We start from the raw sequence: 26,206 nt of genomic DNA, 5'->3' as shown, positions 1-26,206 counted from the left end.
AGCCCATTGCTCCTCATTCTGCCATCTGCCCCCACTGAGAACAGCCTCTGTCCACCCTGTTTGGAACCCCCCTTCAGGAATTTGCAGGCTGCTGTCAAATCCCCCCTCACTCTTCTCTTCTGCAGACTAAAGAAGCCCAAATCCCTCAGCCTCTCCTCATAGGGCGAGTGCTCCAGCCCCCTAATCATTTGCACTGTTCTCCATTGGACCCTCTCCAATGCGTCCACATCCTTTCTGTAATGGGGGGGGGCCCAGAACTGGATACTGTATTCCAGATGTGGCCTCACCAGTACCAAATAAAGGGGAAGAATCTCTTTCCTAGATCTGCTGGCAATGCTCCTGCTAATGTACCTTAATACATCATTAACCTTCTTGGCTATAAGGGCACACTGCTGACTCATGTCCAGCTTCTGAGACACTGGAATCCCCAGGTCCTTTTCTGCTGAGCTGCTGCTTAGCCAGTCAGTCCCCAGCCTGTAACAATGCTTGGAATTTATCCATCTCCAATGTAGACTCTGCACTTGTCCTTGTTGAACCTCATCAGATTTCTATTGGCCCAACCCTCCAATCTGTCCAGGTCACTCTGGACCCTGCCCTCCAGCGTATCTACCTCTTCCCCTAGCTTAGTGTCATCCGCAAACTTCCTGCAAACTTTCTCTGCACCACAGGAAATGCACATGACAGAGTGAGTTGGGAGCAAGCAGGGCTCTGTTTGTGCTCGATAGGATCTTGCTTCCTCTCTTGGTAGTGGGTGCGAAGCAGCAGAATTAGAGAACACCTCTGTACGGAGAGCGTTGGACAGCAATCTCAGCCGTGTAGTGTGTTTCTGCTCCTCTCCCGCTGTTACCATGACCCTTTTGCCATGGCCATGCTGCCAGGCACAGGGGTAGGATCATGGGAAGTGGGTGTCAAGGCAGGGGAAGGCTGAGTCTGCCCTCACTCCACCCCCTGTCTCCCTCCTGCTCCCGGAGGGCTCTCCATCCATGGCTGGGTGCCCTAGCTCCCCACATTCTTGAGGTGGGGGGCTTGGGCTGCATTGCCTGGCCTCCCCACACTCCGGGGCCTGGAACCCTGCCCAGCAACCCCACACTTTGAGCCGAGGTGGGGGGCAGGGGCCATGCTGCCTGCCCTCCCTCCCCCAGCACTCTAGGGTAGCGGTAAGCCTGTAGGGGTCAGTGGCCACAATGGATAGGCTGATCTCTGGTGGTCATGGAAGGGGCGTGGCCTCAGGCAGAAGGGGCGGGGCTGGGGGGGCTAGCTTCCCCAACGAACGGTTCACCCTGGCTAGTATTCTGCCCATAAAGGGTCACTGTGGAGAGTCCAGACAGCATATCTGATTTGAATCATACAGTGTGCAAGGCACTTGATGTGGTAACCAGTCAGTATTGCACCAGCGAAAAAGAATGCCATAAAAATTTCATCTCTTATTTAGATTTACTCAAATAGCCAAATCACTTAATCATGGATCTAAAATCTGGCCTTTTTCTATATTCTAATATTCTCTAGAAATGGACTTATTATTCCTTTGATGCTTTATTGTAGTTCCCCTTATGATCAAAATTAGCAAGAAACTTGCATAAAAGAGAACAATAATTGCTCAACGAGCATCTCGTTTGTAATTTATTAGTTTCTATTATTGTGAGTCGCTATAGCAACGGCTCGCATCCAGGGTGATGAGAGAGATGTTAGATATGAGCCGACGAGGCTCTAAGTCCCAGCAAATGGAGATGCACATTTTTATCAGTAATTTTCACGAAAATAATAAGTGAGGAGTTAATGAGATGGAAAGCCGTCCTGTGGCTATTGTGAATTTTTTTTAAGTGTTGATCTAATTAGAATGCATCGGTCAGGAAAAGTAATGAGGGCTCAGCGCCTCACAAAGACGTGAGGATCATATCAGAAAATTAGCACAAGTCTTTGGAAATAATCAGGCCCTTGGAGAGGCACTAAACCTCTTCTCTGGGTGCCCTGTGCAGTCATGAAGCTGTCCCGGTTTGCTTTTCACAGAGAGAGAGAGGTTCAGCTACACTGATGGCATTTTCTCGCGCCTGCCAAAAGGAGTTCACACTTGCAGTTAAAATTAGGGAAATAGCATCTTATGTGAAACCGATGTTCTTCTCAGAGACTGATTAACAGGCCTGGGGATGTGTTCCCCACCCACGGTTAAATAACAAGAGACACGCCAAGCCCTCAAGGCAAGTATCAAGAGTCCAGTCCCACGCAGGCCTCCAGGACCACGTGTCCAGTCTCTGAGGACCCAGTAGCTGGGCATCCAGAAACCCGGGTCTAGTTCCAGCTCTACCGCCCCCCCCTCCCTCCACACACACACAGGGCCATCCCCTGGAGACTCTTGTTTCTAAGCACCTGGGACAGAGGCCCAGTTCCTATATGCCCCGGGCACAGACTTAGCCCAAAAGCCCAGTCTCTGAGGGTATGTCTACACTACCCCCCTAGTTCGAACTAGGAAGGTAATGTAGGCATACCGCACTTGCAAATGAAGCCCGGGATTTGAATTTCCCGGGCTTCATTTGCATAAGCGGGGAGCCGCCATTTTTAAAACCCCGCTGGTTCGAACCCCGTGCAGCGCGGCTACACGGGGCACGAACTAGGTAGTTCGAACTAGGCTTCCTAGTTCGAACTACCGTTACTCCTCATTTCACGAGGAGTAACAAACATTTCACGAGGAGTAACGGTAGTTCGAACTAGGAAGCCTAGTTCGAACTACCTAGTTCGTGCCCCGTGTAGCCGCGCTGCACGGGGTTCGAACCAGCGGAGTTTTAAAAATGGTGGCTCCCCACTTATGCAAATGAAGCCCGGGAAATTCAAATTCCAGGCTTCATTTGCAAGTGCGGTATGCCTACATTACCCTCCTAGTTCGAACTAGCGGGGTAGTGTAGACATACCCAGGGTGATCAGGGCTACATGCATGTACACATTATACAAACACAGGTACTGACATTGTATCGAACCTAGATTTATACTCAGGAACACAGCGCGGTCCAATTGCAACTTGAGTCAGGACTGGGGAGGCAACCGAAGCTTCTGAGTCTGCAAAGTGACTTTCTTTTACCTTCTGCTGCTCATACAGACTGTTTGCTCCTTCATAACAGATATGCCAGTGTCATCTGTAAGCATCTCGCTGTAGCCTCATATTTGGCCCACGCGGGGCTTGGAAGCTCATTCTTCCTGATGTCAGTGATCGTGGTGTGTAGGGTCCCCTGTGGAGTGGACCTTTTCAAAGCCAGAGGTGTTTCAAAATCCTTGCTGAAGGCCTCCAACTGTGTCAGCCATTTACTTAATTTTGCTTTCCTCTGCCACCAGTCTCATGCTCTTTAATACTTTCAGATGTGTTAAATTTGCTGCTGAATCTACAAAACTATAATTAGAATCTTCAGGAAGATGCTCCACGGTGGGATGTGTGCAGCAGAGGCTGCAAAATTTCAGAGAGAGCTGGATCTGGGGCCATCGGCAGCTCTGTAACCATGTCATTTGCTAACATTTCCTCTTTCTCTAGCTCCTTTGCAGTCTCCATTCCCAGCTGTCATCAAAAAAAAAAAAAAAAAAAAAAAGGCTTTTTAGTTAAAAAATGTCATGGTGAAGGAAGAAGGGGGACGCGAGTGCTACAATCACAAATAAATCTTATAGCAAATGGAAAAAAGGACAACAGAGAGCATTGAGCATAAATTAGAATTTTTAAAAAAATCAGGCAACTGTTAAGTCAAGAGAAAGCATCAGCGAAGTATCTATACTTTAAGGATAATATGAAGGATTTTAAAAAATAGATATCAGCAACAAAAGGAATACCTACGTTATTAGCAGAAAATGGTAACAATATCGTTAATTATGTAGAAGAGACCTAAGAGTTCAATAAATATTTCTGTTCTGTATTTGGAACAAAGCTAAATAATGATCAGCATCGTGTAATGAGGATGGGTTACCTTTTATTCTAGCAGTGACTAAAGAAGGTGCTAAACAGATCTAGTAATTCTAAATATTTTAAAATGTATACACAAGAGTTTTAAAATACTTGACTGAGGAGCTCTCCAGTTGTTGCTATTAATTTTTAACGAAAAACTGGGGAAGTTGACTGGAAGAAAGCTAATGTAGTTCCAATATGGAATTACTTGGGTGATTATCGACCTCCTAGGCAGATGTCGAGCCTGGGTAAAATAATTAAACAACCAATACAGAGTTTTAACGGTAAAGAATTAAAGAATGGAAATATAATTCATGCCAGTCCACCTGGTTTCTTAGAATATAGATCTTGTCACAGGAACAGGATCATCATCAACGTCAATCATTTTTGACAGATTATAAAGCTGGTGGAGTCCCGTGACCGCATTGATGTAACAGGCTTAGACTTCTGTAAAATGTTTACAGTAGTAACACACAATACTCTCATTATACCATTAGAAGCCTACGGAAACAACATGATACATTAGGTGGCAAAAATGCTGGCTGAGCGATGTTCAACTATAATTGTTACTGGGAAATTATTAACTAGAAGGGGAATCTCCAGCGAGGTCTCTCTGGTATCGCTAGGAGGATTGGCTCTTGACCCAACCCTATTTTCACCTGTGATCTGGAGAAGAGTAGGAAATAATTACTGATAAGCTTTGGAAATGAAAGGCAGATTGGTAAGATGGACAATAACAATGAGGACAGGTCATTGATTTGGAGGGCTCTGGATTGCTTGGTCAGCTGGGCGCAATCAAACTACCTGCATTTTAATATGAGGTCATCTCAGAAAAAGCAAAGACAGTCGGGCACGTTGAGAGGATGTGGGACTCTATTCTGGGAAGCAGTGACCCCGAATAACCAAAGCGAATTATCATAATGGATAATCAATTGAACATGGGCTCCCAGTACGATATCGGGTAGGGAGGGGGAAACCTCTATCCTTCCATGTATAAAAACCAGGCATTTCACACAGGAGTAAGGAGATGGTATTTTCTCTGCATACTGTATCGGTGAGACCACTACTGGAATACTGCATCCAGACTGGGCGTTCACACTTTCAAAAGGGTGTTGAAATATTGGAGAGGGTTCAAAGAGCAACCAAAACAATTGTGAGAAATGTGGAGTTGCTCTTTAATCATTATTAATATTGTATATGGATGGATCACTAGCTCGGCGTTTCTGTATCATACAGTGGAACAGACATTCACCCGAGGCGTTTGGCTGGGCCTGCCCTCTTAGGGAAGAGACTCTTAACAGTCTCCTAACAGTTTAAACTTAAGAATCATTAATAGACTACGACAGAGCAAGTAGCTTTAATGATTTTAGCTTGCTCCCCTTAGGCTACGTCTACACTGCAAGGTTTTTGTGCAAAAACCCATGGAGCATCCACACCTCAATTGTGCTTTTGCGCAAGGAAATCAAGAATAAAACGGCAGAACAGAGGGCTTTTTCCACCGCAGGTAAACCTCCTTTTACAAGGCATAACTCCCTTTTGCGCAAGAGGGAAAAAGCACAGGTGCTCTGATAGTCATTCTGTGAATGAGTCATGTGGGGTTGGCAGCATGGTCCCCGCTGCCCATGGCTGACAGCTAAGAGCCCCCCACCTCTTGGGGCTCGCAGTCAGATCCCTGCCATCAGCCCTTAGCTCGGGGGCACAAGGGGTCCGGCTGTTGTCCTGCGGGACTCCAGCTGTCATCCCCAGGGCAGGGGGGTCTGGCTGAAAGTGTCCGAGGACATTCCACTACAGCTGGCATCGGCACTTGTGTGGAAGATGCACTCCCCCAGCACAAGGAGCAGTGTGGCCAAGAAGGGAAGGTCAACATGACTTAATTCTGTAGTGTGGACATGCTTTGAGGGAGCCAGGTGACAGGCATGGAGGACGGGTTCTTGCAGCAGTGGCAGTCCCAAGCAATGAGAGACAGGGTGGGTGAGGTACTAGGTTTTTTATGGTCTTCCCGTGGTGAGAGAGACACGCTTTCAAGCCACACAGAGCTCTTCATCCCTCTGGGATCCAGAGGCATATAGACACAAGGCATAACGCGGTCTCCTCCTGTTCCTGTCACTGCAGAGGAGTGCCTGGCTCACTCAGCGCACCGGGAGGGGAAGAGAGGCCACGCATGCATGTGGGCTGTGTGTTATTTTAAAACCCCTTTAGCTAGTGATGTGATCCAACGGCTAGCTAGGACGACTGCTGGTCTGAAGCCAGGTGCCACAGCAGCCTCTAGTGACCAGCCTGGGGGAACTACAGCTCCTGGACGCTCAGCCAGTTGTGAAACATTCCCACCGACTTGCCGAAGGCACAACCCTCAGGCCTGATGCCTGGCCCTTAGCAGCCCGACGGGGCAGTGGGCTGCTGGAGAGAGGGAAGCCTGGGACATGCAGTGGAGGAGGCTGGTGAGAGGGACATGGGGGGCATCATAGCGTGGTGTGGGGCAAGCTGGGGGGCACAGGTTTCCAAGTCATTACATGAAAGGGTTTTTAGCGCGATCTTAGTGCTGGTTCTGGGTTGAGTGCAGTGGGGGGCAGCCCAGGCTAGTGCATGGCCACAGGTGTGGCCCCCCTTCACGTCAGGGGGCTGCCAGATTGTTGAAACCAAGACAGCCTGGCGGGCGAGGGTTGTGTGTGTGTGTGTGTGTGTGTGTGCACGCACTCACTGGACTGTAGAACTTCGATTGGCTGCAGAGGGAGCCGCCGGCGCTCACAGACGGGTTGCGTGCAGTCCACACGCTCCTCACATCACAGACCCGGCGATGCTCCTGCCACTTCAGTAACTCAGGGAGGGGAAAATTGCCGTGGATGAAAACCAGCCGAATGTGAGAGGCCTGCGCGTGGGCAGCAGTGGGCACAACGCCTCGTGGGCCACATGTAGACCCCCTCGGCCGGCGGGTCTAGCGAGTCCCTTTAGCCCACCAGCTGGACAGATTCGGGCTCAAGGCGAAGCTCACAGGTCAGCAGGGCCTCGCTTCTGGGATTAGCTGCCAGTGGACATACGCCACTCGTGCTGCGCGGTCCCCACGCTGCGATGGAGGTGGGGGGAGGGCAGAGCTGGACGACGGGTTGCTCGGATTTGGAACGCCGGCGTGAGGGAGCGGCAGAGACCCCGGTGTGATCAGCTTAGTGCGCTCTGCACCAGTGCTTCCCAGCCTGCAGGCTGCATGCTGCCCATTTAGCACAGTGCAGCTCAGCAGGGTGCTAGGGACTGTGGGACTGAGTCCCAGCCACCCTGGGCTCTGGGATCCCCGCTGCCACTGGCCCCATGTGGCCGGCTCCGGGATCCAGACTGCTGCCTCGCCTGGCAAATTCAGAGTGGGAGTCTGGGCCGCCGCTCATCTCCCACCCACTGGGATCCAGGGCGCCGGCTGCCCTTGGCTCACCCCTGACCCTGTGTGGTGAGCTCTGGGCTACTCCGGGACCCCGCAAGGCAGGCTCTTGGGTCTGGCTGCCCCTGCCCCAGTGCAGTGGTTTCTGGGGTCCCTGCTGTTGTTTGTCGCCCGCCCTGCATGGCGGAGTCAGAGCACATAGAATCATAGAACACTAGGACGGGAAGGGACCTCGAGAGTCATCAAGTCCAGTCCCCTGCCCTCATGGCAGGACCCAGTACTGTCTAGACCATCCCTGATAGACATTTATCTAACCTGCTCTTAAATATCTCCAGAGATGGGGATTCCACAACCTCCCTGGGCAATTTATTCCAGTGTTTAACCACCCTGACAGTTAGGAACTTTTTCCTAATGTCCAACCTAAACCTCCCTTGCTGCAATTTAAGCCCATTGCTTCTTGTTCTATCCTCAGAGGCCAAGATGAACAAGTTTTCTCCCTCCTCCTTATGACACCCTTTTAGATACCTGAAAACTGCTATCATGTTCCCCCTCAGTTTTCTCTTTTCTAAACTAAACAAACCCAATTCCTTCAGTCTTCCCTCATAGGTCATGTTCTCTAGACCTTTAATCATTCTCATTGCTCTTCTCTGGACCCTCTCCAATTTCTCCACATCTTTCTTGAAATGTGGTGCCCAGAACTGGACACAATACTTCAATTGAGGCCTAACCAGCGCAGAGTAAAGCGGAAGAATGACTTCTCGTGTCTTGCTCACAACACACGTTTTAATGCATCCCAGAATCATGTTTGCTTTTTTTGCAATGGTATCACTCTGTTGACTCATTTGTGGTCCACTATAACCCCTAGATCCCTTTCTGCCGTACTCCTTCCTAGACAGTCGCTTCCCATTCTGTATGTGTGAAACTGATTGCTTCTTCCTAAGTGGAGCACTTTGCATTTGTCTGCATTAAACTTCATCCTGTTTACCTCAGACCATTTCTCCAATTTGTCCAGATCATTTTGAATTATGACCCTATCCTCCAGAGCAGTCACAACCCCTCCCAGCTTGGTATCATCTGCATTCTTAATAATCATACTTTCTATGCCAATATCTAAATCGTTGATGAAGATATTGAACAGAGCCGGTCCCAAAACAGACCCCTGCAGAACCCCACTTGTTATACCTTTCCAGCAGGATCGTGAACCATTAATAACTACTCTCTGAGTACGGTTATCCAGCCAGTTATGCACCAACCTTATAGTTGCCCCATCTAGGTTGTATTTGCCTAGTTTATTGATAAGAATATCATGCCAGACTGTATCAGACGCCTTACTAAAGTCTAGGTATACCACATCCGCCGCTTCTCCCTTATCCACAGGACTCGTTATCTTATCAAAGAAAGCTACCAGATTGGTTTGACATGATTTGTTCTTTAGAAATCCATGTTGGCTGTTCCCTATCAACTTACTACCTTCTAAGTGTTTGCAGATGATTTCCTTAATTTCTTGCTCCATTATCTTCCCTGGCACAGAAGTTAAACTGGCTGGTCTGTAGTTTCCTGGGTTGTTCTTGTTTCCCTTTTTATAAATGGGCACTATATTGCCCTTTTCCAGTCTTCTGGAATCTCTCCTGTCTCCCATGATTTTCCAAAGATGATAGCTAGAGGCTCAGATACCTCCTCTATCAGCTCCTTGAGTATTCTTGCATCTGACGAAGTGGGTCTTTGCCCACAAAAGCTTATGCTCCTACACTTCAGTTAGTCTATAAGGTGCCACAGGACTCCTCGTCGCTTCTGAGTATTCTAGGATGCATTTCATCAGGCCCTGGTGACTTGCAGGCAGCTAACTTTTCTAGGTGATTTTTAACTTGTTCTTTTTTTATTTTTTCTTCTAAACTTACCCCCTTCCCACTAGCATTCACTTTGTTAGACATTCCTTCAGACTTCTCGGTGAAGACCAAAACGAAGTCATTGAGCATCTCTGCCATTTCCAATTTTCTTGTTACTGTTTCACCCTCCTCACTGACCAGTGGGCCTACTGCTGCCGCTTAGCCCGGCAGAGTTGGAGTCAACGCTGGCTCCCTCACCCAGCCTGGTGGGATCCAGGCTCCGGGGTCCCAGCTCCCCAGCCCCACACCACGGTGAAAGAGTCCAGGCTGCCACCCACTCCCAGCCCAGTGGGTCCAGGCCAGGAGGTGCCAGCTGCTGCCCGGCCTGGCAATGTGTGGGGCAGAGTCTGGGCTGCTGCCTCAAACCACACAGCAGGTTTGAGGTCTGGGGTCATGCAGGGGTCAAGGTTGGGGGTCCCTGCACAGTGGGGTCCGGCGTCAGGGTCTCAGCCACCCCATCCAGTTGAATCGGGATCCCTGCTGCCTTCCCTGTGTCCAACCCACTGCCTCCTGGCCCCACTCCGTGCTGCAGTCTCTGGGTAGAGGCACTGGGTATAGAAGTTTGGCGAGAGGTGGGGGACTCTGGTTCTGAACCTGCAGCCCAGAAAACACTGAGTCTGCTTTAAGGTGAGCTATGAGATGGAGCTGTCATTAGGTGCTGCTACAAATGCAATGGGGCTGCCCAACGACATCGTCAACATGACCACCGGGAAATATTTGCCTTTATTTCCGTTAGTTAGGTGACTCTAAGTGTTATTTCAAGACATAACATTTGATACTAGCAGGTAAAACAAACGCAATTCAGTAATACAATTGTACAGGCACAGCTGGAATGTAATAGTGCTGGTGACCTTTCTAATCAACAGCCTCATCCTCTTGTTCATCATTTGCCCTCGCAGTTGTGTAGCGCTGTTCAGGGAAGACTGTTCTCCCTGCGAATACAGTTGTGTAGCAACACCCAATGATACAGGCACAAATAAGTTTTTATAAAAGCTCAGATGCCATTGGACCCTTGGAGAAAGTAGCCCAGAAAGTAGTTAAGCAGCCACATTTTTCCATCCATGTTGCAATAGTGATACAATATCTGGTTTACCTGTATGCAAAGACATCATAGAGCAATAGAAAATTAGGGTTGGAAGAGGCCTCAGGAGTCATAGAGTCCACCCCTCTGCCCAAAGTAAGACCAACCCAACTCAATCATCCCAGCCAGCGCCGTGTCAAGCCGGGATTTCAAAACCTCTAGGAATGGAGATTCCACCCCCGCCCTAGGGAACCCATCCCAGTACTCAGACGTATCCTCCTATGGTAGGAATTTGCTGAGTGACTTCTCTTTGCTGGCTAGACTGAGGTATAAGCAGTTTGGGTTCCTGTAGATCTCCCTTTCTTTCTTGCTGTGGTCGTACAGCACTGCTACCAACGTCCTTGTTGTAGAAATCGTGGCTTGTCTGTCACTTTCTTCCAGTCTAGCAAACACTTTGAAGTAGTACGCTCACTTTGCTTTGACATTAAATGAAGATTTTTTTTCCCCAATCCCAAATAAGGATGGCACTGAGCCACATCCTGGCAATGTGTTGTAGCCCTCTGTACCCACGAGGAGTAACGGTAGTTCGAACTAGGAAGCCTAGTTCGAACTACCTAGTTCGTGCTGCGTGTAGCCGCGCGGCACGGGGTTCGAACCAGCAGGGATTTAAAAATGGCGGCGCCCAGCTTATGCAAATGAAGCCCGGGAAATTCAAATCCCGGGCTTCATTTGCAAGTGCGGTATGCCTACATTACCCCGCTAGTTCGAACTAGCGGGGTAGTGTAGACATACCCTTTGTCATTAATGTGTGTGAAGATATGAGACTTTTGCGTACGGTTGTTATATTGTAAGGTTAAGTCTCTACTGCTATGTGGTGATCCATTCCCAGGTGGGTGTTAGGCAACCATTCATCAGCAGGGGCATTGCAAGTAAGAGATTTACAATACTGAACAGGGTAGCACAACTAACACATAGCTGGGGGTTGCTCAGTTCCATGACTCAGCAAAGCTCACCAGGACACGTCTGGGTTAGTGTTTCCTGGGAACATGGATGGAGGATATAAATTGGGGAAAGAGGCATCATACTTTTGCCTTTCTCCTCCCCCACCTATGCTGAAAGCAACAAGAGTACTGAGAAGACAAAGAACTGAGGAAACTGGTCCCAGGCTTCAATGGGATGCCTGTGTGTTAAGAACTAGAACATCTAGTGGGGTTGGAAAACCTGCTGGAGCCGCAAACTGCCTTGTGGAATAAGGTTTAGTATTTAGACTGTTTATTCTCTTTGGAAGCGATCTCTGACCTTTTGTGATTGCTTCGAATCGCTCTGTCTGTAGTTGATACTTCAGCTTTGTAGTTTACCTAAAGCGTTTGGTTGAAATGCCTGGGAAATCTCCACTTCAAGGGAGGGGTGGACAGGTACCGGGCAGCATGCGTGCCATCTAGCTAAGGGGGGGGGGTTCCATATACTGTTGTGCTGAGGGGTAACAGCACTTGGCAAGGCATTGTGAGAGACATCCCTGGCTGGAAAGTTAAGGGAGCACAGTGGCACCCCCATTCCAGGTTGTAATCTGGGGTCCTGTCACATGCACATACAGCAGGATATACAATGAGGAGATCAGGAGTCACAAATTGCATGGAGTGACACTGGCTGGTTGCACCTGTTTCAGTCCACACAGTATTTGTGTGGTCCATTTTGGAAAGTAGTGAACAGCAAGCATAACCGCCACTGAGCGGATTTGAACCTGGGGCCTCTGGAGCTTAGTGTAGGAGCATCTACAGCTTCAGCTGTAAAGCCAGCTGGCTATCAGCTCGGGCTGTGGAGCTCACTCATTCTTATCACACTCTGTACGTGGTCTAAGTGCCACTCCATGGGACAGGGACCCACACTAGGCGGGTGGGTTACTCAAGGACCAACACATCTGTACCAGGCGTAATGGCTTTGGTTCCTCTGACACCAGAGACCTCAACGCCGTGTTGCACATACTGGGTGAAGAAGCAGCCTCCTGTCTGCCTCCTCTCGAGTACTGTCACATCTTGTGCCTCTTCAGCACCTGTGCTGCTCCTGAGCTTTGCCACTTCCCGCTGAAAAAGCCTGTTTGTGTCGGGAGTGCTCCTGCCCTCTGGGGTGCATTTCGAACCCTGTGTGCACAGAGACATTTGGCATGTGACTGCTGGTCTGATACCAGCGTTAGAAGCGTTTTCCAGGGAGGCTCATGCCAGTCACCAATTATCTGGGGTTTCTTGTACCCAGCCTTAGATCCTGTCCAGCAGTGTCTTCCTGCACTTCCCCAGCCTGCCTGCTGTTGTATCTGCCAGAGACTTTGCAGACAGCATTCGCTCGGCTCAGACCTTCGAGGACCTGCCTAGGTACTGAACAGCCAGTTCCTCAGTGCATGGGGTTTGTCTCCAGCCACCATCACTGTGACAGGCAAGGCACCTCGGATGCACACTGTGGCTGTGAGGGTACATTGTCTGAGCTTCCAGCTGATGCCCCAATTCACCTTTGTCTGTTCTCGTTGTTCCATAAGAGAGGCAGGTCCTATGGGGGGATGAAGCTGCCGTGCTAAGGACAGGGTGCAGTTGGTTCTGGGCTGATCGCTGCTGTGATTGTCCGTCAGCGTTGGACTCAGCGTTGGGTTTCTTGGCCATGTTAGCAAATGTTTCGGGGCCAGATTTCTTCACTGGGCTGAGGAAGCTACACGTGCCATCAGAATCAAGTGCCCACTCACAGATCTCACCGTGTGCTTGGCACCAACAGCGGCTACTTTCCACAGAGATGCTTGTAAATCTGGTGTTCCAGGCACTGCGGTAGATAGTGGCAAAGCACCTCTGGAGGTGATCCACAGCCAGATGGGTTTGTCTTGGCTTGTAGGAGCTGCCACATGCTCTTCATCTCTCTTCAGAGCAGAAGCAAAGACTTGGTTGTGGATTTAGTCTTCTCTACTTCTCCTTCAGCCATTTCTTCCTCTCCTAGCTTTTGCATATTCATAATAGGAAGCTATGCTGTTCAGACTATGGGCATGCAATTTCCCAGTGGTGTTAGACTGAGCTGGTCTCACATTTGAATTTAAAATATAACAAGCTCTGCGAAGTGCTGGTGAGATACTTTGACAATTGAGAATCTGTAATGTGAAAACATTTCATGTTAGTAATTGCAACATGCTTCATTCTTGCCACACGCTGAAAAATTTTATTTCTGAAAAAAATGTTGTTTGATGAATTTGACCAGTAAGCTCCATACGAATGTGTTGGAATTAATGTAATCAGTAAAAACTAGTCACAGTCATGCTGCAGTGTTCCTCATGACACTTTCTTATTTTGAGTGTTATTAATTTACCTTGCCTACAGGCCTACAACATCACTAGACAGCTCCATATCACACCTCATATATAAACCGAGCCTTCAAATGACGTGTTCTCTGGGGGTGTGACTATGTTGGGTGGGTATGTGGCCCTTTTTGGATATTTGCTGGATGACTTCCCCAGTTTCAACGTTTTTATGTGGCCCCAGATAACGCTAGTGCCAAATACATATTTGAAATAATGGAGACAACTCTGCAGTCCAGGGCTGTGTGGTTAGCACTTTTCACCGGCCCAAAATTCACTTTAAAATCGTTAAAGGCTTGCAAATCCCCTGGATCCAGGAGACACCAAGGCAAATGAGCAGTGAGCTCAAAATAAGTGACGGTGAAAAGGGCATCGTGTGAGCTATGGTTTACATGGGGGGGGGGGAGCTTGTATATTGAGGGTGAAAGTAAGTGAGAGTTGAGAGATATGAAGTGTTTCTTATCGCACTGACTTTGTGTCCTCTGCCAAAAGCAGAGACTTTCTCCTAGAGCTGCTTTCATGCATAGAAGAGTTTGAATGCGATGAGGTTGTTAGCAACCATCTCCACAGCAGCAGAATAACGTGGAGACACAAGAGGAGCTAATGGAAAGGACAGTCCATTGAGAATTGCCGTGAACCCAGAGAAATATTCAATGGCACCAGACAGGCTTCCCATGAATCTTCAGCATGCGCCCTCTGGAAAGCTCTGACCTTCATTTCGGGCGCTCTCCTCTCTAATCTTCTGTTCTGAGCAAACAGGCAGGTTGGAGTCAGCTGCTTCTGGGGACATTGCATGAAATCTGCAAAGTGCAGGTTACTCATAATTTGAGGTTAATGGATTTTGCAGTAAAACCGATGTGAGCTAATGTGGCTTATCTGAGACATAAACACACAACTGCACAAGGGGCTGAAGGCAGGCCTGGGTCGCAGAGAAGGCCGAAGATGCACTGGAAAAGGCAGCGACTGGGGGGCTGGCATGAAGTGCACAATTTTTAAAGGAAAGAAAGAGAGAACATTTGTCATGGTTCAGGCTTAATCCCCAAGGCTGAAATAGAAGAGTTCTCGCTTCCCACTGGCAAAGGATACAGCAGGCTAAAACTTCCCCTTTGCTGCCAGCTTTGTTGAGAGCAGCTTGTTCATGTTTTTCTCAAGTTCTTAATTACTCCGGTTTGTATTAGAGCAAAGAGAAGCAAATCTACTTGGATAATGCACGTCACGCCCAAAGCCCCACCATGGCCTCGCACTGGGGTTAGGCAAGATTTTTGCTGCCTTTTATTCTGTTGCCTGTCAGATGTCGGGTCAGGAGCAGTCTAGCAGCTTGGGAGTCTGGAAGGAAGAATCCAGGCAGTGTTTGTACTGCCAGCTGGCGGAGGGACCGGGGTCGTGTTGCAGTGACTTGTTACAGCAAATTCTATCACATTCTGTTGCAGCATCATATCTAGCCTGAGGTTTTCGAGATGCTGTGCGTTGCAGGGAGGCACAGGGCAGCACTGGGGAGGGGCTGCTGGGGGAAGTGCCAGATCCGATGGGTAGGCAGACACGGTCCTGGCTCTGCCTTTGCCTGGTTAAGAATGACCCCCTCCTTCGCCAGCTTGCAAGTGTGCATGGCCCTGCCTTGCCATTGGGCTGGTTGGGAGGTGCAGTGAGAGGGGAAGGGACTTAGAAGAGGCCTCCCTCCCCATTGAAGGATTGGGCCTCCCCAGTCCTTCTCAAGGGGGCATGAAGGGCTCAGAGGCACATTTGAGAAGGATTCTGAGTACTGCTCTTGGCTGTGGTGGCCCAGGCCCATGGATTGACAGTAGGCTGGAGAGCGTTCGCAGCTACTGGCCTCATCGGCTTCGAAGGTCCGAGGGCAGAAGAGAACAGCACGCATGTGATAAAGCTGTAGGCTGGGAGAACTGCAGCCATGGGAGGGGTCTCTCCTGTTGGGCCCAGGAGGCGAAGTGCTTGGTGGTGAACTTTGCCAATAAGCCGCTGGGTGTTCTGCCTGAAGAAGACCCCTGAATAGTTTGTCTGGAAGGAGGCAGGGCAGGAGCCCCCCTGGCACAACGATGAGCCCGCTGGAAATGACCAAGCAATTTCAAAGCTTGGTAGAGTATGAGCACGCAAGGGAAACCAACAGCTGACTAGGGCTCGCAGGACTCAGGCTCCCAGGCTGAAAAGCTGCTGCTGCCAAGTTCAGGCGTGGCCTGGGGGCCGAGCTCTGGGACACTCTGATGTTCAGCCAGACAGCCTGGGAGCCCGATGCTGCTGACCCACGGCAGCTGTAGCCGTGCTGCAGGGCTTGTATCTCTGTGTACATGTACCCTTCATGTGTTACAGCACCTAGGCTACGTCTAGACTACAAGCCTCTTTCGGAAGAGAGCGTCTACACTGCAAGCAGATGTTTTGAAAAAGCGAGCTGCATTTTCGACAGAGAATCTAGACGCTCTCTTGCAAAAAAGCACAGTTCGCATGCAATAGCGCCTTTTTCGGAAGAGCGCTTTTGAAAAAAGGCGTTATTCCTCATAAAATGAGGTTTACCGCGATCGAAAAAACTGCCGCGTTCTTTCGATTTACTTTCGAAAGAGTGTGGCAGCAGTCTAGTAGCAAGGGAAGGTTTTTTTTAAAAAAGGCCACTTTTTTAAAAAAAAAACCTGTAATCTAGACACACCACTAGTGCTCTGGGCTGGTGTTGGGGCTTTGGGGAAGAGAATAAAATGTCATAAAATCAGTGTAGTATCTTCTTCCAGCAGGGTAATAATAGGCAAACTCGGGCCAAATACGGACTTTTGAATGGCCTTCAAAACTGCCTTTTCCGATGTGCAGTTTTGGAAACACGCCGGGATTAGGGCTTGAGTTAGTTATTGGTTGACTCGACAGCATTTCATTTCTTTCTTTCTTTTAATACAATGCCCCTGTTTTACCAGCTTTCTGAGAGCTGCTTTCACTGCCAAGGGAGGGCTGCACAATATGTATTGAGCACAAATCAGTTTTTGTAGCACAGATTCAATTCATTTAAATCATCAGTGAAGTAAAACAGCCAGCATCGGTGCAGACCACTTTGTAGGAGACAGGAAAACATCAGTGCTCTTGAGATTTTGTGACATTCACAGATAAACTTTGGAATTTTTAAAATGAATTTAGGAGTCTTTATTTTCCTGGAAACTTAAACCCAAGGTTTTCTCCAAAGGGGATTTGATTTCTATTCTATTCTAACAAAGAGGATAGAGATGGGAGAGATGCTCCCTGAAGACTGTTCTGGTATAAGCAGGAGGCCTTTATTATAAGCCTAGATTTAAGGTTCTCCAATACTTTCTGTTCTGCAACCCCATTTTCAGTTGCTTATACCTAAGGCTGAGAGTTTGTCATGGAAGTCACTAGTTCCATAATTTTCTGGGACCTCCATGACAAGGACCAGCTCAGGCAACCCCTCGGCCAGCCACACCAGCTGCTGCTGGGGCAGTCTTGGGCCTTCATGCCCCCCTCCTCCAGCAGCATCACGAGTTTGGGTGTGGAAAGGTCTCAGGGCTGGAGAGAAGGAGGGCTCTGGAGAGCATTTACTTCAGGCTGCTCCCTGGAAGTGGGGGCATCCCCCTCCCTCAAGCAGATGTGTGGCTAGGTGGCTCCACGGGCTGCCTCCACCTTCAGGTGCTGACCCCATAGCTCCCATTGGCCGCAGTTCCTGGCCAATGGGAGCTGCAGAGCTGGAACTGGCAGTGCACATGGCCGCTTGGCTGCACTTCTCCTACGAGCTATGGTGGGGTCACTGTTTCTGAGAAGGCGCAGAGCTAGGTAGGGAGCCTGCCAGCCCCACTAATCCCACCCCCAAGCAACTGCCAGGGTCCCAGCCTGCTCCCCCCTGAGCATCCATGGCACCTGCAGGCTGCTCCACCCCAAGCACTCACAGCACCCTGGGGCCATCCCCCACCCTCATGATTTAGTCAGAGGTCTCTAGCACAAGTCCTGGGCAGGTCACGGGGGGGGAGGGAATTTTTGTTTTCTGCTCATGAGCTGTCCATGACTTTTAGCAAAGTGAAACACGGCCTTACTTCTGACTTGCCAGGCTTCCGCTGTTAGGGTGGAAACTTGCCTCGCTTGGAATTTTACTGCAGGTTTCAGATACAAATGGTTTAGAAATTTCTCAAAATAAGATGTGTGTGTGTGGGGGGAGGGGAATACATTGTTTCCCCATGTTAAAAAAAGTTACTACAAGTTCACTGAGAGGTTCTAGCAGCTCTGTGCCTATGTGCAGGGACTTGAAATGAGGTGGGGAGGGGACACCCTGATGTCAGAAGACGTCCTTATTGCCCCCTGGAAAATTTGCTCAAATTTGGAAGTTATAAGCCTCTGTAAAATGTCAGTTTGCACATGCTTAGTAGAGACCGACGTGATTTTGTTATCTAAATTATAGGTGTTGACTCTGTGGGAGCTCCCGGGCTGGAGCACCCACAGGAAAAAAATGTTGGGTGCTTAGCACCTACCAGCTGCCCTCTCCCCCCAGGATCTGCTATTGGCTGGCAGGCCCCAGAGATCAGCTCTTCCCTCTCACTCCCTGTGCCTCCTGCCCACCACGATCAGCTGTTTTATGGCATTCAGGGGGCTCAGTGGGGAGGAGGGATGATGTGTCACAGTTGGGAGAGGGGGCAGAACTGGGTGGGGATAAAGCTGGGAGGGGGGCAGGCAGGGCACCGTGTGGTCTTGGGGTCAGGGGTAGAATGGGGGCAGGTCTGGGGCAGAGTTGGGAGTCAGGCCCACCCTGGCACTCTGGAAAGTCGATGCTTGTGATGTCGCAAGGTCTGGCCACCAGTGTAGCTTCACAGCGTTCAAGGGCAGAAGGCACCACTTGATCATCATACCTGACTTCTTGTGAATCGGGCCTTTACCTCCGCCAGGGACCTCTGTCCTGAGCCCGGTAGCTTGTGTCTGGCTAAAGAGAACGAAGTGGGGGAGAATTTCCCATTTGCTCTGGCAGTAAGGTCCAGTGGTTAACCACCCACCCCTGGTAAAATGTGTGCCTTGTTTCTCATTTGAATTTGCCTGGCTTCAGCTTGGAGTCATCGATTCATCTGCCATTCTGTGCTAGCTTAAAGAGCCCTCCAGTTTCAGAAATTTTTGCTATGAAGGTGCTTAACACTGCAATCAAATCACCACTCGGTCTTTGTTTTGATAGAGCAGGCAGACTTAGCCCTCTGAGTCTCCCACGGTACAGCACTTTCTCTAATCATGTTTGCATCTTTCCTGCTCTCTTGCTTTTCTGGTGTATGGTGAACTGTAAATACACCCGGGCTGTTTGTGAGCCCAGCTCCACAAGTATCCTTCTGGGTTGTGTTCCATTAAAAGCTACCTTGAGACAATGTACTCAGTGCACTCTATGAATTTGTATCTAGGCAATGTGGGTTATTGGCCTCACGGCCCTCTTGTTCTATAGCCAAATACTAGGCTTTGGGATCCTGAAGAGTTGCCAGTCTGTGCCTACAGGGCTCATCAGTTCATTCAAGTGCAATTCGAGCAGCAAACCTTGAGACGCCACAAGTTACCTTTAATGGACAAGAAGAGTCCAGGGATTAAAGCACAGCCCGGTTTAGAAATCCTTCTTCCATATTTGCAGAGTCCTGCACATCTGCAACTATCTGCTCTATGTGCAAAATATTTGCACATCCATGAACCATGTCTGCGGATTATGGGTGGGCTGTGGATACACACTTTGTATCCATTCAGGGCTTTACCGACTTGCTTCTAGTTAGCTAGTATAATGGTGCTGAATCTCCCCCACATTTGCAGGACCTTTCAGCCTTTTATAACATTCAGTTTCTGGGATTGGGGTCCCAAACTATCCTTACTGACCCTATGTCCCAGTAAGGGGATGTGCCTCCTGGAAAACTGACATGTTTCCTGCATGTTAACAGCCTGGCTCCTTGTAGTGCGTTAGACTCCATTCCAGCCCCACCGGATGTCCCTCCTGTGTTTATGGAAATGCATGAAAGTGTCTAAGTGATTTCTTCTTCTTCTTCTTCTTCTTTTTTTTAAGATGAGGCAACCACATTTACACACAGTATTCAAAATGTGGGCGTTCCACAGATTTATATAGAGGCACTAAGATATTCTCCATCCTTTTTAAAATTATACCTAACATTCTATTTGCTAGTTGCTATTATATTTGGCCATGTACATTGCTCAGCATTTTTGAGAATTGAATTTCCTCTTCCATTGTGTTGCCCAGTTTTGTGAAATCCCTTGGTAACTCTTTGCAGTCTGCTTTGAACTTAATTATCTTGAATAAATTTTCTATCACCTGCAAATTTTGCCAACTCACTGTTTACCTTTTTTTCCAGATCATTTATGAATATGTTGAGCAGCACTGGTCCCAGTACAGCCCCTTGGGGGACACCCCTGTTTACTTCTCTCCATTCTCATCATTTATTCCCTTTGGCTTAGTCTACACTGGCAAGTGTTGTCAAGGAAAAGTGCCTTTGGATGAGAAAACTGTGTGAGCGTTCACACTGCAGACAGTTGGGAAAAACAACCATTTTCATCAACCAGAAACGTTTGTCTTTTCCCTTCCCTAGGGTGTTGGCAAACAGGCAGTGTACACACCTCGAGGCATTTGTCATCGATTCTGGCCTTCAGGAAGGGGCCCACAATTCCCAATCAGCCCCTCTGGTCAGCACTTTGAACGCCGCTGCCCTGCGGCCTGGTGACCAGCCCCCTTGCAAGCCGCATGGAATGTAAAGTCTGTTTCCTGCAGGCTGGCTTTTCTGTGCGCAGTCACTGGGGAGGAGAGTGACAGTCTGATTGTTGAAGCAGCTGATGCAATGCATGAGGTACACCACACAGGGCCAGCCTTACAACTTGTGGTACCCTACACAACCTGAGTGCTTGGACCTCCACCATGTGCTGGCTCCGTGTGCCCTGGTCTCATGGTGTCTTCCCAGATGTCCGTGCCTGGCCGTCACGCCAAAGGCTCCCCGCTTGGTCCAGCACAGAGCTGTTGGATCTAATCAGTGTCTGAGGAGAGGAATCTGTTCAGTACCCATTGAAAATGACCGGTAGGAACTGGGACCCGTTCGGGCACATTTCTCCATCCTTGTGTTTAAAGGGGTATGAGCAGGACACGCTGCTGTGAAGATTGAAGAGTTCAGACAAGCCTGTCATAGCCTGTGAAGGGAGCCAACATCCCAGCGCTTCACTGAAAACCTGCTGGTTGTGGAAGGAGCTGGACACCATCCTTGGCGGAGACCCCACCTGCATCACCAAGAGCCCCATAGACACTTGGGAGGGTACGGAGGCCGTGCGCGGAGGACCTAACCTGAAGGATAAAATCGTAGACGAAGAGGTTGAGGTAGACAAGAACTGGGGCTCCTCCTGCGACCGCAGCCAGGCACTGCTCTCCACTGCTGACGGCAGAGCCAGGAAGCAGGGGCTGAGATGCTGGGTAGGTGGCTGTGGCTGGTGGAGTGCTGGGCTGCGGGTCTGTGGTCAAACACGCATCGATATGGCCCAACAGGAGGCCGATGTGCACCGTGGTCTCCATGGAATCCTGCAGAGATTGCCGATTGAAACGTTTCGCGAGGGTCTTGTAAATTTTCTACCTCAGGTTCCATTACAGGGCAGCTTTGTCTCCTCCCCCATTGTAGGACACTGGTCCTTACCAGGCACCACGGCAGACTGTAGGTGGGCTACAAAAGCCGCAAGCCTGGAGAAGCTGGGCCCCGGTTTCCTTGCTTGCCCTGAGCTGGGAGCTGCTCTGCCAGGGTGACACCCACCTATGGAGAAGAGTGGCGTGGTTAGAACTGTGTTCCTGTAATGGGAATGGAATTTCTTTTGTCTGTAAGCACAGCTGCCAGGCACCCCCACCCCCTCGCTCACCAGGACTATGGTTCTTGTCGAGATGTGCCGGCGGAAACATGAGTGGAAAGGTTGGAAAAGGGGGCTGTACGCGTGAATGTTACAGCATAGGACTTGATGCAAACAGACTCCTTTTTGTGAACTGTACTGAACATCAGAGACCTTGGTGGCCCCCCACAGATCACATCGGAGAGGCTGCAATACAAGGGAGTGCCCACAAAGAACCGAGAAGGACGTGGTGCATGGAATGCTCGCTCCATCATTGAATGAGTGCGGGCCTTGGGGAGAGCGCTGGGAAAGGGAATGGCGGAACTGCGAGGAGAAGCTGGCCTTCACCAGTGTTTAGTTAAGCAGCAGTGAGCCAACACAGTTGAATCCAACCACTCGGCGGATTAAAAACATTGTCCAGCAACGCCCCCGACAGTCTGACATTCCTTTTCCCCCTCGGGGAGTCCTCGTTTTCCCATGCACTCCTCCCCTGCTCCCAGCTTCGCTTATGATACCCACACCTGCACTCTCTTGTGAATTGTAACCCAGCAGCTCCCTTACCAGCTGTTGCGGATGCTTTATTGCATTTCAGAGCACTGTTTTCTGATGAATAAAGGCACACTGTTATAACAGTCAGAGTTTGTATTTAATGTTCAGTAATCTCACAGAGCAACCACTGGGCAGGCTTATAAGGCACGTTCCTGGCTATGTGTTGTTTTGGAGGCGGCGGGGGTTGCAGCCTGGAAGCAGCTGTCACAGAGGTTTATTTCAGAGCCCCTCGTTTTCAAAGGGCTCCCTCAAAGTCTCCCCGATGTTCACAGCAACCCTTAGAGCTCCTCTGACAGCTGTAATGGCAGCCAAGTGCTGTGCCTCAGGGCTCCAACTCTGAGCAAACATTTGCGCCTTAGATTCGCACAAGTTGTGCAAAGCGCAGCATGCTGTGATAGCCAGGGAAGATTGTCTTCATTGAGATCTAACCTGCCATACAGACACCTCCATCTCGCCTTCAATCTGCCAAAAGCACCTTCGACCACGGCACGGCTTCTGCTCAACCTGTTGTTAGAACACTGCTCAGTGCTGTTCAGGTTCCTTGTGGGTGGTTTTATGAGTCAGGGCTGCGAGGGATTAGCCAGGTCTCCCAGGATCACAATGGGCATTTCCACGCCCCCCGCTGTAATATGGAAAGAAAGTCCCCATTTTCCACTTTCTGTGCATCTTGTTCCTTTCCAGACCACGTTGCTGTCTGTGAAATACCCATGGTGATCCACAAGTGCCTATCACACCGCTGGGACGTAGCCCTTCCTGTGGATGTACTTGGTGGCAAGGGGGGCTGGTGCTAACACGGGAATATGTGCCGTGCGCTGTGCCGCCTCTCCCCCATTTGGGAAATCTCATGTTCGCAAAGCCAGTCACCGTGCCATGCTCATTTCTTAGCAGAATGCGATGTGTTGCCCTGCACACGTGCAGCAGTCCAGATCCAATGGCAGACTTCCTGTGAAGTATTTTTAGAGTTAGGCTTTGTCTGCACTTATAACTTAGATTGATTTAGCTACAGCAGTTGCGGGTGAAACAAACCAACCCCCTGAGCAACATGGTTACATCTACAGGACTTTTAGGTGGAACGTTACTGGGAGAAACATTGAATCATAATAGCATAGAAGATTAGGGCTGGAAGACTAGGTCATCCAGTCCAAGACCCTGCTCAATGCAGAAACGACTCCAAGTAAGTCATAGAGTTGGAAGAGACCTCAGGAGTCATCCAGTCCAAGACCCTGCTCAAAGCAGAACCAACCCCAACTAAACCATCCCAGCCAGGGCTTTGTCAAACTAAGACTTAAAAACCTCTAGGGATGGAGGTTCCATCCTAGGGAACCCATCCCAGTGCTTCCCCACCCAGTAGTGAAATAGTTTTTCCTAATATGCAACCTAGACCTCCCCTACTGCCACTTGAGACCATTGCTCCTTGTTCTGCATCCATCACCACTGAAAATGGCCTCTCTCCATCCTCTTTGGAACCCCCCTTCAGGAAGTTGAAGGCTGCTATCAAATCCCCCCTCACTCCTCTCTTCTGTTGACTAAATAAGCCCAAATCCTTCAGTGTCTCCTCATAAGTTATGTGCCCCATCACCCATCTCAGACACTTTGAGAGATCTGGTCAAAAAGTGGCATTTCTTTTCTATTTATTGAATATTTTTTATCCAAATGAAATGTATTAGATTTGAAATGGAAAATGTTTGCTTCAGTGTAATTTGAGTCAAATATAAATCAAAATAAGATGCTTTAATTTTTGGAAGCTATTTCCTTTTTTTCCCCAGTCTAACCTCCCCCTCACCTCCTAACTCCCTGCAAAAGTATGGGAAAGGAAGAGAAAGACTGACACACAAAAACAACAACTAATAATACATGAGTATTTTCATTTCAAATCTAATTACAATTTTTGTTTGGATGAAAAATTGATAAGCCAGCGAACATTTACTAAGAAAAAGGAATTGTTTCATTTCAGTCCAGTTTTTCAAATTGAACTACATCAAAGAGTTTTAATGAAGAATTTGAAGTTTATAAAAGTTCATCAGAAACTCTGTTTTATGAAAAATGGTTTTAAACGGGACTTGAAGTGAGAGGGTCTGTGTTCTTTTGGCTTTGCAGTGTGCCATTTGGCAAATCATACAGTCCGTCTGCGCTAACTTAGAATCATAGAGTCATGGAAGTTGAGAGTTAGAAGAGATCTTAGGTGGTCATCCTGCCCAACCTTCTGCTGAAAACAAGAATAACCCAACTAACCCCCAATTAAACAGCTTCCCTATCTATAAAATAAGAATGAGATGCTAATAGATATGGTAATTATTTTTTAGATTAAAAAAAAATTCCCACTAAAAATGTGTGTGACTTTCTCACCCCCAAGGAAAAAATAGTATTTAACCAAATTTGTGGATTGTTTTAAAGAAAGTTTCTAAATAAGGCATTTTTTTCATTTCAGCTTAAACAGAATTGTTTCATTTTACTTTGTGAAAAGCAAATATCTTCTGAACATTCAAATGTGTTTTTCCTCTTTTCTCCTCCTCCCACTTCTTTTTGCAACTCTGAATCATTTAATAAATATTGTCCACATTGTTAGAGAGGGTTTTATTTTACCCCTTTTTCACTCAGCCCTGGTCTACCAGGACCTTATTCCAAAATAACCGTCTCCCTCCCCAGTTCAAATTTATAAGCGGTGTGTCCACACTACCAAGCCTGTTGTTTCCAAATAACAGGCGGCAGAATTAGAACCGGAGGTAAAAAATCTAGAATTTCAAAAAGTTGCTTTCATTTCTGAAGTGTAAATTGAAATGTCAATTTCAATCAAAATGAAACATTCTTTTTAAAGCAAATTGGAATCTAAATGAAGAAATACGATTTTGTTTCATTTTGAAATTCTCCCCTGGAAAAAAGAAATCAAAATATTTACAACAGAAATTCTTTGCTGGAAAGGAGTACGTTTTAGTCTCTGTTCAGAGACTATATAGTCTGTTCAGAGACTATATTTCTAAAATGCTTGGAGATCTCTGATATCCTGGCTCTTCAGAAGAGCACAGGATTAACTGAATTTCCACTTTGATGAAAGGCTACGTCCCAATGAGGCTTGTTGCGACTGGTTGCGCCTGGAACCTTTGTGTAAGCTGAGGTTTGTGTCGTTCTCTCCAGGATTTGCTGCAGAATTCTCCAAACTCAATGACTGCAGTGGCCAACAACCCCCAGGGAATTGTGGTACCGGCATCAGCGCTGCAGCAGGGGAACATCTCCATGACAACCGTCAATTCACAAGTTGTGTCAGGTGGGAGGCATGGAACATACATCAGTGACCATGTTAGTCATGTCGTTTGCATGCTCGGCTTCTTTTCTGTAACTGACAAGAAAACCAGAGAAAATGGGCTGGCATGGAACCGGGTGGCACTTTGCACATCTCAGGTTTCTGACTCCAGTGCTGTGAAATGGGACCCTGCATGTTTCTGGTAAAGCTGAGATCATTAACTGCTCTGATGCTTCAGCTGGCGCTGCCTCCTTGGAGCCCGGCTCACAGTGCTTCTGGCTGGCCCCTGGGTTGCCAGAAGGTTTACTGGCATGTTACTGCCTCAGGACAATTCTTTGTGCTCTGTGCAGCATCTGATACCTCAGCAACTTAGATCTGCCTTGGGTGCCGACCTGTGGCCCAAGATCAGTTCTGTCCAGTGCAGAATTGATGTGGTTTAAAAGAGCTGCTATGCTGATGCATCAGGCGTCTGTCCTCTCCGCTTTACAGAACATCAAATCGTGTAGCTCCAGAGGTCTTCTTATCCTCAGAACGGGATGAGGGCAATCCATCCCCTAAGAGCTCCTCCGGGCTGGGGCTGTCCCCGGGCCTGGGAACCTGGCAGCTCTTGGCTTTGGAAGGGAGTAACCTTCTTTTGTCATACATTTGCTGGACCCTTTGGTTGAACTACAGGACTGGCTCTAGGCCCCGCTGTGTCTGGCTGGTCCAGTCCCTGTGCCTTTGCACTGGACAGCGTGCAACTCAGCGAGAAGCACTAATGTGCTCCCTTCGAAACTGACTCCTCATCACACCCTGAGCCGCACTGGGACCAGGGAAACCACTGGCCTCGTGCCTGCGCCTCTCCTTGGCCCACCTGGAGAGCGAAATGCCAGCTGTTCCCTAACACTCTGCTTTGAACCATATCTTTGTCAGGCGGAGCCCTCTACCAGCCGGTAACGATGGTAACGTCTCAGGGCCAGATGGTAACCCAAGCAATCCCGCAAGGAGCCATACAGATCCAAAACACACAGGTAAGATGGGCGGGACTGAGGGGCTCGAAAGGGCTAAGCTAGAGCTTTGGCTTCCTTAGCGTTTCAAAGGGGGACAACTACA

General features: G+C 48.8%; 1 protein-coding gene across 15 annotated transcripts in view; it reads left to right on the top strand.

Annotated features, from left to right (window-relative positions):
* PKNOX2 (PBX/knotted 1 homeobox 2) overlaps positions 1-26,206 on the top strand; it is a 341,221-nt gene that overhangs the window by 268,948 nt on the left and 46,067 nt on the right. For 14 of the 15 annotated variants that reach the window (XM_075909457.2, XM_075909454.2, XM_075909458.2 and 11 more), the window contains 2 exons: positions 25,009-25,138; positions 26,027-26,124. The exons of the other annotated variant lie outside the window; for it this stretch is intronic. In XM_075909457.2, coding sequence (XP_075765572.1) covers positions 25,009-25,138; positions 26,027-26,124 — 228 coding nt within the window. The remainder of the gene's footprint in view (positions 1-25,008; positions 25,139-26,026; positions 26,125-26,206) is intronic. 15 annotated transcript variants of the gene reach the window in all.

This window comes from Pelodiscus sinensis, chromosome 25 (genome assembly GCF_052426305.1).
Source record: "Pelodiscus sinensis isolate ZL-2025 chromosome 25, ASM5242630v1, whole genome shotgun sequence".
In the NCBI taxonomy this organism is placed as follows: Eukaryota; Metazoa; Chordata; order Testudines; family Trionychidae; genus Pelodiscus; species Pelodiscus sinensis.
The sequence above is the reverse complement of the archived record's forward strand: the minus strand, read 5'-3'. Positions and strand labels throughout refer to the sequence as shown.